Source organism: Sus scrofa, chromosome 8 (assembly GCF_054392235.1).
Source record: "Sus scrofa isolate SSC_HxYL_T2T_F1_AM1 chromosome 8, Sscrofa_HxYL_maternal_Yorkshire_Landrace_v2.0, whole genome shotgun sequence".
NCBI classification, from domain to species: Eukaryota; Metazoa; Chordata; class Mammalia; order Artiodactyla; family Suidae; genus Sus; species Sus scrofa.
Genome location: NC_139390.1, coordinates 52,938,226 through 52,951,192, shown reverse-complemented (window position 1 = coordinate 52,951,192; position 12,967 = coordinate 52,938,226). Strand labels below are relative to the sequence as shown.

The 12,967-nt window shown below is 40.7% G+C and overlaps 1 protein-coding gene across 1 annotated transcript in view; it reads right to left on the bottom strand.

The window, feature by feature from the left end:
- Positions 1-12,967, bottom strand: part of TMA16 (translation machinery associated 16 homolog) — a 28,113-nt gene that overhangs the window by 13,938 nt on the left and 1,208 nt on the right. The window contains exon 2 of the mRNA XM_003129012.5: positions 3,066-3,178. Coding sequence (XP_003129060.1) covers positions 3,066-3,178 — 113 coding nt within the window. The remainder of the gene's footprint in view (positions 1-3,065; positions 3,179-12,967) is intronic.

Sequence of the window (12,967 nt, the reverse complement as noted above, 5' to 3'; positions counted from 1 at the left end):
GTTTATATTGTTAAGTCTTCCAACTTTGCCAAATCTTTCCACCAACAATAAGTAAGCATGCCTCAAGTTCAAACCACTCAGGGAAGGCAACAGTATCTATGTGGTTTTAATAGAGAGCAAAAATTTCTCCTTTAAAAACAGTAATATTCAAGGGAAAAAGACAACATAAATTAAAGAACACTATAGATCAGGGCCTGAAACAGCAACAGCATCAACATTACTGGACACTTGTTTGTAACCAACAAACTAGCCACTCAAGGTGGCTGTAAAGGCCTGATCCACCTAGCAGCCATGGAACAGAGTAGGTATGGATTTCCCCTGAAGCTCCATCCTGAGAACTGTCACCATTCAACACCACCAGCAGCACACTGAAAAGCTCTATTCTCAGAGTTACTTTGTCTTTATTTAATCTGGCTCTGAGCTCTCTATGTAGAAGCAGCCCTCTTCCCAGGTTGTTTTTTGAAAACAATCAGCAGCAACTGTCTAACCAGCAGCTGCCTGAGTGATATTACCAGCTGGGGGTGATCAGAAATCTGGCCAAATATTTTACAAGGAAAACTAAGGAACAGAAGGTTGACAGAGGGCTTTGAAAAGCCAATTCCAGGAGTTCCCATCATGACGCAGCGGAAATGAATCCAACTAGCATCCATGAGGATGCAGGTTCGATCCCTGGCTTCATCCAATGGGTTAAGGATTCAGCATTGCTATGAGCTGTGTTGTAGGTCACAGATGTGGCTTGGATTCTGCGTTGTTGTGACTGTGGTAAAGGCCAGCAGCTGTAGCTCCAATTCGACCCTAAGCCTGGGAACCACCACATGCTGTGGGTACAGCCCTAAAAAAAAAAGAAGGAAAAAAAGAAAAGCCAGCTTCAGCACACTCCTGGGAAATCTAGAATGCCATGTTTACACTCAGGACTGGGTTCATGCCAAAGGCAGATCTGAGCAGGTCCTACTTTTCCACTGCTGGATAACCCTGAGGCTCTGTGTAAATGAGGATGAAGTCTGTAAACTGCCTCCTGGAGCCCTGAAAGCACATCCAACAGATTAACAGAGCCCCCCAATAGGCTGACTGGCTAGTTAAAGGATTTAAAGAAATCCCTGTCCAAACATTAGCTGACCACTTAGCAGAAATTTCAAAGTCCACACACAACAAACTTTACAAATTTAGACAAAGTCACAAAGCAGACAGCAACAACAAAACAACAGCAGGGGAAGGGAATGTCTGATTGACAGGGTTGTCACAAGGATTATTTTAAATGTCCAGTTCTGAACAAAAAATTAGGAGACAAACAATGAAACAGGAAAGTATGTGCCATACTCAGGGGCTAAAAATATGCATAAAATACAAACTGTTCCTGAGAAAGTGCAGAGGGGTGGACCTACTGGACAAAGACAACGAAAGAAGAACATGTCAGTTGAAAGCATCCAATCTGAGCAAGAGAAAGTAAAAACAAAGAAGGAAAACTGGAATTTTCAGAGACCTGTAGGGATACCATCAATCATATCAACATACAAATAACAGGAGTCACAGGAGGAAGAGAAAGGACAGAAAAGATATTTGAAAAAATATTGGCCCCAAACTTCCCAATCTGATGAAAAAACATTAACGTACACACCCAAGCTTAACAAGCTTCCTGTAGGGTGAACTCAGAGATCCAAGCCTAGGCATATCATTGTCAAACTATCAAAAGGCAGGGTGGACACCTTGAAAGCATCCGGAGAAAAGTGGCTCATCACATACAAGGGCCTCAGCAAGACTTCACCTGACGTTTCAGAACCATGGAGGCCAAAGGCCGGGGGACAACACAGCCCAAGGGCTGAATAGGAAGACTGTGAACCAAAAATTCCACACACATGGAAACTTCAAAACAAAGCGGTCCTGCTGAAATGAAGGAAAATTTAAAGATATTCTCCGATAAACAGAAATAAGAGGAATCTGCTGCTTTCAGACCTGCCCTAAGAGAAATACTAAACGGAGTCCTCCTAGCTGAAATGAAAGGACGGTAGATAGCAATTTGAATCCACATGAAACAATAGGAGTACCAGTTTAATTAAAAAAAAAAAAAAGGTAATTACACAGGTTAACATAAAAGAAAATATAAACATATTTTTGAGACACTTCTCTTCTAATTTAAGACAACTGCATAAAAACAATAATTATGAAACTGTGTTTACAAGCTTACAAGGTATAAAGATCTAATTTGTCTGACAACGGTACAAAAAAGGGGGTCAGAATGAAGCTATGGTGGAGCGAATTCTTTGTATACTACTGAAATTGACTTTAATCTGAACTAGATTGTTGCAGGTTCTCAGATGTTAGCTGTAATTCTCAGAGCAACAACTAAGAAAACAATTCAAGAAAAAAAAACAGTGATCTCCACTTTACTAAATGATCTCCACATGACTAAATCAGCTCTGGGCCCTGATCACAGGCTGATCACTAGTCTCTGTTTTCCCTCCTCAGTCTCATTTGCTGGAGGCTCTCTTTCTCCAGCCTCTATAAGGTGGAGACCTCTGCACTCAATCCTCAGCACTTTTCTCCTACTTTCATTTACTTGTTAGGCGATGAATCCAGTCTCATGACCTCTAGTCCCAGCCAGATGCTGATGCTCCCAAATTTGTATCCACATCCCTAACCTGTCCTGACACCAGACCCAGCATGTGAGGCTGCCTATGCTGCACCTGTCTTCTCCATCCAGTTGGCACTGCAGCCTGAGTGCCTGCAGAGGGCTGCACTGTGTACTCCCTCAGCCCCTTTAGTTCTGCTCAGTCAGAACATCTTTACAGAAGCTTCCAAGACTTCCCGCATAAAAAGCTGAACCTCATCCTTACTCTCCATCCACAATCCTTTTTACTTTTTCTTCACTGCACTTATCACAACCCTTTATATTTAAGGGTCAGCTTTAGGGACACTCTAAGAGCTGAATCCCTGTTTACTGTTTTATCTTACTGCACAAAACATAAGTAAGTATTTATCAGAGGAAGGGAACTGGAATACTGATTAAGGGTAAACATATCAAAGGGCTTTTCACCAACAAATAATACAAACAATGAAAAGATACTTACTTTTCCTTTTTGTCTTGCCTGTGGGCCTCTCTCGTAATCTGAGCTGCTTTTCTACTATATGGATGGATGACTTTTTTTTCCTGTCCCACATTCTTTCCCTTTGGTGCTTTAGGCTAAAATGTAGAAAACAGAGGATACACATAGTCAGATACATAAATGACTTCTGTCAAAAAGTTTTCTTTAGAAACAAAAATTTAAAATAGTACTGTAACAGAAATACTGAACCAGAAATACTACACCAGGAACCAGCAGGTAGGTCAGACATATTAATTCAAAGTCTTTGTTTCCATCGTCCTAACAGAAACGACACAGAGCTGATCCTTGAACAATACAGGTTTGAAATGTGAGGGTCCACTTAAATGCAGATGTTTATTCTTAGGAAATACTACAGTCCTACAGGATCCACGTTTACAAAGGAAGTGCATACATGGAGGGCTGACTATAACATGCAGACTTTATAAAGACCTTGCGGCTGGTCAGAGCCCCTAACCTCTACATTATTCAAGGGTCAACTATATTCAGAACTATTCTCCAATGATGTAAGAAAATAAAGGCACAGAGAGGGTCCATAAACCCAGCTCAAGTGTTCCATTTACAGAGCAGATACAGAGGACACAGATGGTAAGGAGACTCACAGCTGAAAATTCGTGGCACAGCTACCAAAGCTGAGGTAGGGCAGAAGGCACACAGGGTGTTACAGGGCACTTGACTCTAGAAGCGTGATAGGGAGTGGAGTGGGCAGTGAATAAAGAAAACCAAAGCTGGGCTCACAGGAAGTCAAGAACAGAGGAGGTAACAGAAGCCACCTCAAAATGAGCACATCCAAAAAGAAACAAGTGATTGTCCCATTTGAGCCTTATGCTAGTTAACTAGGTCCTCTAAACTAGTTGTCTGGCATATCGGATATTTTTTATTCCTACCTAATTCTGTATCTTATATCTGATCTATATTTTTTAAGAATTTTGTTTGTCTCCCTGTAACAGAAAGCCAAAATAATAATGGCTTAACCCAGATCATATAAAAAGGAGACGTCGGGGCTCCGTTCCATACAGAGCCCTTGTCATTTGTTATCCACTCTTTAGGCTGTAACCTCATATTTACCCGCATAGCTTTAAGTGGCTTAACACTCCAACCAGTGAGAAGGAGAAAGAAAAATCAGAAGGCAGAAGGCAGGAGTTCCCACTGTGGCTCAGCAGTAATGAACCCGACTAGTATCTAGGAGGACGCAAGTTAGATCGCGGGCCCTGCTTAGTGGGTTAAGGATTCGGCATTGCTGTGAGCTGTGGTGTAGGTCGCTGATGTGGTGTAGGTCGCTGATGTGGTTTAGATCCCAAGTTGTGGCTGTGGTACAGACTGGCAGCTGCGGCTCTGATTCAACCCCTAGCCTAGAAACTTCCATATGCTGCGGGTGCAAAAAAAAAAGAAAAAAGAAAAAAAAAAAAAAAAAGAAAAAGAAAATCAACCTTTTCCTTCTACATTACATATAAGAGATTAGTAAGTATATAATCTTTATTCTCAGATAAAATACATGAAAAGAAAGAGATTATTACAGGAAGCTGGGACTCTAACACACCCAATCTTCAAAGGAGTCAAGTGCTTCTAAAATATTCCCTGCAAAACTACTGTTACTATCTTCACTCAGCCTGAGGATCTTTCGTGACTAGGATGGACTTTAGATTCTCACTGCTAGTCCCTCTTTACTGGAGGTCATAGAACTCCTCCCTATAGAACACTAATTAATAAAGCTCTTCTCCTCACTCAGAGCTCCACTGGCTCATTTAGGTCCTAAATCCTTAACATGGTAAACACACCCTAACCTACTCCTCCAGTATTATTTCCCATTCTTCACAAGTCCCTTCATCCCGTTCTTCTGTCGACCACAACCTAAAAGCTGAGAGTTATGTTTCACTCCGCAGACATTCTGAGGACTTCAAGCCTGGGACACAGCATCTCAGATAATGCTGAAAAATTATTCAGAAAGGGCAGGGGCCCAGGGGAGGGAGAGCAGGATATATATAGGCGGTTTTGCAACAAAGACCAGGAACATCAAAAGATTACTGATAATTAAAGAAACCCAGACCTTTCAAGGTATGGAATTTAGCATTTTTCTATGTATGGGAAGGTGCAAGATCTGGGCTCACTGAAATCATTCCTTTTATATGCATCTCAGCTATCTGGGGCCAGTGTCCTGTGCTTTCACATCCTGAGTCCCCTCCAGGCTCACAATCTGGGTGACTGTAACATGGTGGCTTGATGACTGCAACACCCCCTGCTTACTGACATGGCAGGCAATCTTTTTAATCACCATTTCCAGAACATACCTTGCTGTTTTATTACTTCTGGAAACTGCACTTGCTACCTCTTCCCGCAAAATCCCTTTCCTTACTTGTTCTTTGATAAGACACGGCTCAAAGTTACTTCTTTTATAAAAGTCTCCCAGCAGAATTAATTAAAATGACCACCTAACTCACACATGTATTCATTTCCCTAACAAATGTTGACTCAATAATCAATAAGCTTCTACTGCTCACTTCTTGATAAACCTGGCCAGAGAACCCCAAGTCTGGGACGCTCTGGAAGCTGGTATCGGGTATAGGAAAATAAAGAGTGAAACCACCACAAAAGAGTATGTGCATTATTTGTGCGTCTCTGCACGTGGAGGTAAGGAAGGAGAAAGGTGTGATGAGGGAGCTCTCTGCATGAAAGTCACCGAGCAAACATAAACCAAGGACAAGCTCTCAGAACTTGAGGAAGGCTGTCTTGACAATGGCCCCCAGTGAGCCTCCTCCCCACCTAATATTCATGTCCATGTATAACCTCTCACCTAGGGCATGGGCTGACCTAGCAGCTCACCTGATTAACTAGTACTTAGCAAAAGCAGCATAGTGTCAATCCCTAGACTGGACTATGGCAGGACTCTGGCTCTGTCCTGCCTGCTCTACTGCCCTCGTCTGGCTGACTCTGATATGGACACCAGGTGCTTGTAGCGAGTTGCCCTATGGGGTAAGTAGCAGTCCCTGAGGAGCTGACTCCTACCAAGGACCAGGAGCTGGCAAGTAGACCCTTCCCAGTCATGCCCTGAGATGAAACCACAACCTCACCTGTACTGCAGCCGGGTGGGAAAGCTTTAAGTGGAGGATCAGGATAAGGTATGTGCAACCCATGACCACAAAAACTATGAGACAATAAACTCTGCCACTTTAGATCGATAAACTGTGAGAGAACTTGATAAAGAGGTAACTAATGCAAGACCAAAAATTAAAGCAAAGCTATCCTTGAAAAGATATCTTTATTCCATAGAGGCCATATGATGCTTTTTTAAAAAAAAGTGAAACAAAGGTCACAAAAATCTCAAGGGGGGGGGGAACAGGTCTCTGAAGCTGTAAAACTTAAGTTACAGAGCTGTGTAACATTGTTTTACCAGTATGTCCAAGTCTATAAAAATTTTCCTTTAAAGATTTAAAAGCTTTCTTTAGAACAAGTAGTTTGATACTCTTGGAGCATAAAAATGGACAGCTTTAGAAGATCTCAGTTAAAGAAACTCTAAGACTTAGTACAAAGAAATACAAGGAAACTGAACTTCTGACTCATGAAGAAGTCATGAGTGATGACTATGAGTCTTTGTAATAATTTATTCATGAAAAGGTTGCCTCAAGGCAAGTTATGAACATACAATAAGGCACAAAAATAGGTACCAGAAGATATTAAACTGCAAAACAATTTTATGTTTCACTATGTTAACTTTTTAAAAAACGAACAAAATGCTTCTTAATTGAAAAACAATCTCCAACATTCAGGGATTTCCATATTTATTTTGTGAAACATTTGGTTTCACAAAATTCATAAAAGAGTACAGAATGTAAACATGTAACAAAACAGGGGGAGACTGAATGTATATTTTCAATGAAAAATATTTTATGTTTCAAAACTCACCAAGTTTAACTTTCAAAGAGATAGCAAAAATACATTTCATATGCATAACTAGTAGACTATTCTGAACAACAGAAACTTTTGAAAAGTTACTGGCACCACAGAAATATTCCAGTTAAGAAAACTAATTAATATTAAAAATCTCTCTGGGAGTTCCTGCTGTGGTGTAGTAGGTTAAGGATTGCACATTGCTGTAGCTGCGGCTCGGATTCATCCCTGGCCCAGGAACTTCCACATGCCACAGGCATGGCCATGAAAATAAGTAAGTAAATAAATAAATCTCTCTCTGACATACCATCTGTAGTGATTACTTCAGAAAATTCATTATAAACTATTCTTTGGATTCATACTTGAGAGCCACAAAAAAGCACACAAGTAGTTTATTCAAACAAAACAGCAACAGAAGTACTTCAGAAGCAATATGCTTCAAATATTTCTTTTAAAATCATAAATAACAAAAAGGAACTTTTCCTAAAAGACTAATCGAAGTCATCAAAGAATGTAGGCTCCACTAGAAACAGATGCATCATTTAGACCGCCCAATATAACTGGAAACCTATAAGAATGATAATTTCACCAAACACACTCAAGGTACACAAAGGTATATGAATTAGAAAGCTTACAGTATATAATACCTTAAACTCCAATACCCTTAAACACCAAAATAAATTCTGGAATCTTATACACTAAGTCATTTAACATCAAATACATGGTGGGAATGTAATGAATTAATTAAGAGAATCTGCCCCATTTTTAAGGACATTTCCCTTTATAGATAAATATGATGCAAGGACAAGTGCAATGACAAACACCTACTCAAAGTACCCAGAAAGGAAACTAACAGTTCCCCACATAAGCCCTGCTGAACCCCATTTGATTTTCAAGGACCACCTCCCCTTCATGTTCACCTCCCCCTTGAAGCTGCCCACAATATGTAATCAGTTCAGATGTTAGTAACCTTCTCCCAGTAGCACTTCTCACTTAGCACTTCACATTTCACACTTGTGCTCATCTCCTCCAGTGCAGCTCCCTGGAGACTACAAACTCGTACTGGGTTGGAAAAAATGGTGTGAAAGAAATAAAAGAAAGTTGGAAACTCTCCTAAATGAATAGTTTATTAAGCACCCAGTGTAAACTGCACACTGAACTACTATGAATAAAAAATTTAAAGTTATTTAAAACAGTGTGAAATATATAAAAATAATTTTAAGAGGCTCATAAATAATACTCTCCTTAACATTAAGAAAATATCATAAAAATTCTCTAATGCAGACTTAATCTTTCACACAAAAGCCTAACATCAAGCTTAATTTTGTTATTACTGACATACCCATCAGTATCTTCTCCCATTCTCTGCTACCACTCTTTACACCTCTACCTAGTACTAATGTTCCCTGACCAAAAAACAAAACAAAACCAAAAAACCCCACAAACTTAATGAGCACATCTAATTGCCATGTACTGGAGAGGCAGTGAGGTTCCAGAATCAAAACCACTTGTGGACTTGCTTACAGTCAAGCCAGTTATCTCATGAGTAACTATGTAACGTACCATCTAGCTCTCTCATGAATGGCTATATACCTTAGTAAGTGCTGGCCTGAAGATGGCCACCTCATAATAGGTACAGCCAGCTTAGGGAAATAAGGAAAAGATCCCTGAGGAAGTGACCTGAGATCCAGCCATTTTTTCAAGGATAATGTGAGCCGCTGTATAAAGAACAGTCTGGAAGGAGTCAGAGTCAGAAGAAACAAGACTACTGAAGTGCCCAGGTCCCTAAGAAAAGATGACAGTTGAGTGGCATAAGGGTGGTGACAGCAAGGATGGAGAGAAATGACAAGGTTTGAAATGTACCTTGAAGACAATGATAGGACTGAATACAGATGGTGAGGGAAAGGAAAGAATCAGGTAGAACCCTCAGGTTTGTAACAAAGCAACCACATGGTTAGATCTCCCATTTACTAAGACAGAAATGCCCTCATGGACAGGGCATCAAGAACTCACTTGTAGACAGTAGTTTAAGAGAGCTGGGTAGAGGTGTAAAGTAAGTAAATTTATGAGTCTGGCATTTAGGAAAAAGGTCTAGGCTAAAGGTACAAACTTGGGATAACCTGGAGTTAAAGGGAGTGCTTTAGAGCCACACAGAAGCTAAGAGTTCCTTCAGCAGAATAAGAAAATGGCCTGGGGCTAAGCTCAGAGGAACAGATATTTAAAAAGCACCTACAGTGTAACAGGCACCATTATGAAATCAATGAGAGATTAGTAACCTGAAACTAAAACAGGAAAAAGAACACAAACAAGTCACAGAACAAGTATATAAAAATGTTTTTAAAGTTTTGAAAAGATGTGTGCTCTACCTTAAAAGAAATGTTAAAACTTTGAGGAGCTCCCATCACGGCTCCAATGGTTAACAAATCTGACTAGGAACCATGAGGTTGCGGGTTCGATCCCTGGCCTCGTTCAGTGGGTTAAGGATCCTAAAGATACAGCGTTGCCATGAGCTGTGGTGTAGGTTGCAGACATGGCTCGGATCCCGAGTTGCTGTTGGCTCTGGCGTAGGCCAGTGGCTACAGCTCCGATTCTACCCCTAGCCTAGCACCTCCATATGCCATGGCTGCTGCCCTAGAAAAAAAACTTTGATAAACTACAATTTTAATGCATAAAAAAGATTTTTAAAAATTATTTATTGACAATGCAGTAGGGAGGGTGTGGGTGAGCTAGCAGTCCCATTAATAAGGGGGATGTAAGTTGGTATAATCCTCTGTAAGGCAATTTGATAGTTCTTATCAAGACAAAAACTGCATATCTTCCCCCCCTTAATTTTTCTTCTTTTTAGGGCTGCACCTGTGGCATATGGATGTTTCCAGGCTAGGGGCCAAATCAGAGCTGCAGCTGCCAGACTACATCACAGCCACAGGAACCCCAGATCTGAGCTGTGTCTGCAACCTACAGAGCAGCTCATGTGAACATTGGATCCTTAAACCACTGAGAGCAGGGATTGAATCTGCATCCTTATACTAGTCAGGTTCATTACCGCTGAGCCCAACGGAATGCCAATAAAAACTATGCATCTTTTGATTAAGGAATCCTACTTCCATTAATTTAGTTTACAGATATACACACACGATAAATAAGAATAATCAGTGCAAAAGTATTCCTAGTAGCAAAATAATGAAAGGAGCCTAAGTGTCCATCAGAGAGCTGGTAATTAAATTACAGTCCATGCAAGCAAGAGAGTTGTTAAATCTGCATGTACTCACACAGACTGCTAAGATCAGGCAGGAAAAAGCAGCAGAGGGCATGGGGTGGATGTAGCAAGCTCTCTCTATAAAAAGGTGGGTTCGAAGACATCCATACACTGGTACATTCATATAAAGTGTCTGAATGGTTATCTAAGAAACTGTTCTAACAGTGGTTGTTTCTCAGCTGAATCAGGGAGTCAGGAAAGAGGTGCAGGAAGACTTACTTTGGTTGTAGGGAAAATACTGCCCTCCCACCCATCCCCACACCTGGGAATGTGTCACCACACATGGCAAAAGGCACTTCACAGATGTCACTGAAGACCTGGAGATGGGGAGGTTATCTTAGATTATCCACCTGCGTTCAACATAACACAAGGGTCTCTTTAGGAGGGAGGCAGAGGACCACTGTCAGGAGAAAGAGGCGTGGCTTCTCCTAAGGCAGATCTGAGATGTTGCCCTGCTGGTTTGGAAGGTGAAGAAGGGGCCAGAGCCAAGGAAGGCAGACGGCCTCTGGCAGCTGGAGAAAGGACCTCCGCCAGCACATCCTGAAGGAAGACTGCCCCGCCAACACCTTAATTTTAGCTCAGTTAAGACTCACTTCTGGACTTCTGATCTCCGGAAATGAAAGAGAATGAATCTGTGTTGTGTTAAGCCATAAATTTGTATTAGCTTTTCACAGCAGTAATAGGAAAGTAATACACTTTTCATGGACAATCATATTTTACTGTTTATTTTTAACCATGTCATGTAACGTTATCTCAAAACAGTTTGCTATATTAGGTAGATTTTCATTAATGTTTTTCTTTAGTTTTACTAACTTTTAGAAACAGATTTTCACTAGAAGGTAATCTCTTTAATATTCATTACACTCCTAGGCATAAAAGCGGAAACACAGACAAATGGAACAGAACCAAGAATCCAGAAATAAACCCAGGTATACACGACAAATATTTGACAAGGGAGCCAAGAGTACTCAAGGGGGGAAAGACTTTTCAATAAATGGGGCTGGGAAACTGGATATTCACAAGCAAAAGAATGAAATAGGTCCCCTAATTTACTTGCAAAAATTAACTAAAAATAAATTAAAGAATAAATGTAAAGCCTAAACTGAAAAACTCTAGAAGAAAACACAGGGGAAGATCCCTCACATTAACCTTGGCAATGATTGCTTGGATTTGACACCAAAAGCACAAGCAAAAAAGCAAAAATAAACAAATGGGACTACATCAATGGAAAAAGCTTCTATACAAGAAAAAGAAATAATAAGCAAAAATGAAAAGAGACCTACAGCAGTTGGGGGAAATAACCGCAAAATCACATATCTGATAAGGAGTTAGTATCCAAAACATACAAGGAATTCACACAACTCAGTAACAACAAAAAACAATCTGATTAAAAACTGGGCAAAGGACCTGAAGAGACATTAAGACATTTTTTCCAAAAAAGAAACACAAATGACCAAGGGTCCTACTGAAACCGTGTACCAAACCCTAAATCTTTGTGTTCTGAAGGAATAGGCCTTTCCTTTAGCCTCCCATGCCTCCCTCAGTCTCAAAAGGCTAACTCAAGAGTTCATGACTAGGAAATGTTGTTACAGCTAAAAACTAGTTACAACAGTCTCCATCATGTTATGCCCGGACTTGGTCCACTAATTACTAGTTTTTACTTTCTAGTTAGAGTTACATCTTACCTAGTGTCTGCCTTTCCACGAATGAGCTCTTCCTTGCTTAATTGCTTTCTTTTACTAATGGCTAATTTCCAGTTGGAGTTCTACTGCACCTAGTGTTTTCTTTGGTAATTGAAACACTCCCTACCACCCCTTCCCTGTAAGCAATTTTCATTCCAGAGTGAAGGTCAAGGAACAATAACCCTGAAGATAACCAGAAACCATCACCAGACTGACTGAGGCTGGATTTGCCTACTCTGAAATGATCTATGGATGAAGAATAATGCAGACACCTTAATCAATAACCTGTCTTCCGAGCTAAACCTATAAAACCCCTTGCTCTCCCCTCTCAAGTCAGGACATAGTTTTGAGGCACCAGCCTGCTGTGTCCTTACTTGCCTGGCAAAGCAATAAAGCTGTTCTTTCTCTTCCTCAAAACTCTGTCTCGGAGACTTAACTGGTGCCATGTGTACAGAGGCGGTATCTTCAGCGACACTATTAACTAAAGTTAATTACAACAACTAACATTCACTAAAGTATCTGACACTAGGCTAATTGGGTTACATTTAATTTTCACAGTTCTCTGAGATGAGCACTATGTACCCCAACAAGAACAACTGAATCTTTCAGGGGTTAGGTAACTTCACCAAGACCATAATATGGCAAAGACTCACTGCCCACATTCTGAGCTGTAGGAAAGTTCATAATAACTGATACAAAAGTCTAAATGGAAAACCTCCAGTGCCAAGCTGAGATTAAATTCAAGAGAGGATCAGTAGTGCCCATCATGGCTCAGTGGAAATGAATCTGACTGGCATCCATGAGGACACAAATTTGATCCCTGGCCTTGCTCAGTGGGTTAAGGATCTGGTGTTGCCGTGAGCTGTGGTGTGGGTTGTAGAGGCAGCTCAGATCCTACGTTACTATGGCTGTAGCATAGGCCAGCAGTAGCTCCAGTTTGACCTGGGAACCTCCATATGCCAGCCCTAAAAGACAAAAAAAAAAAAAAAAAAAAAGTTCAAGAAAGGATGCTGCAGAGCCACTGTTGATGTACCAGAAAAATGACA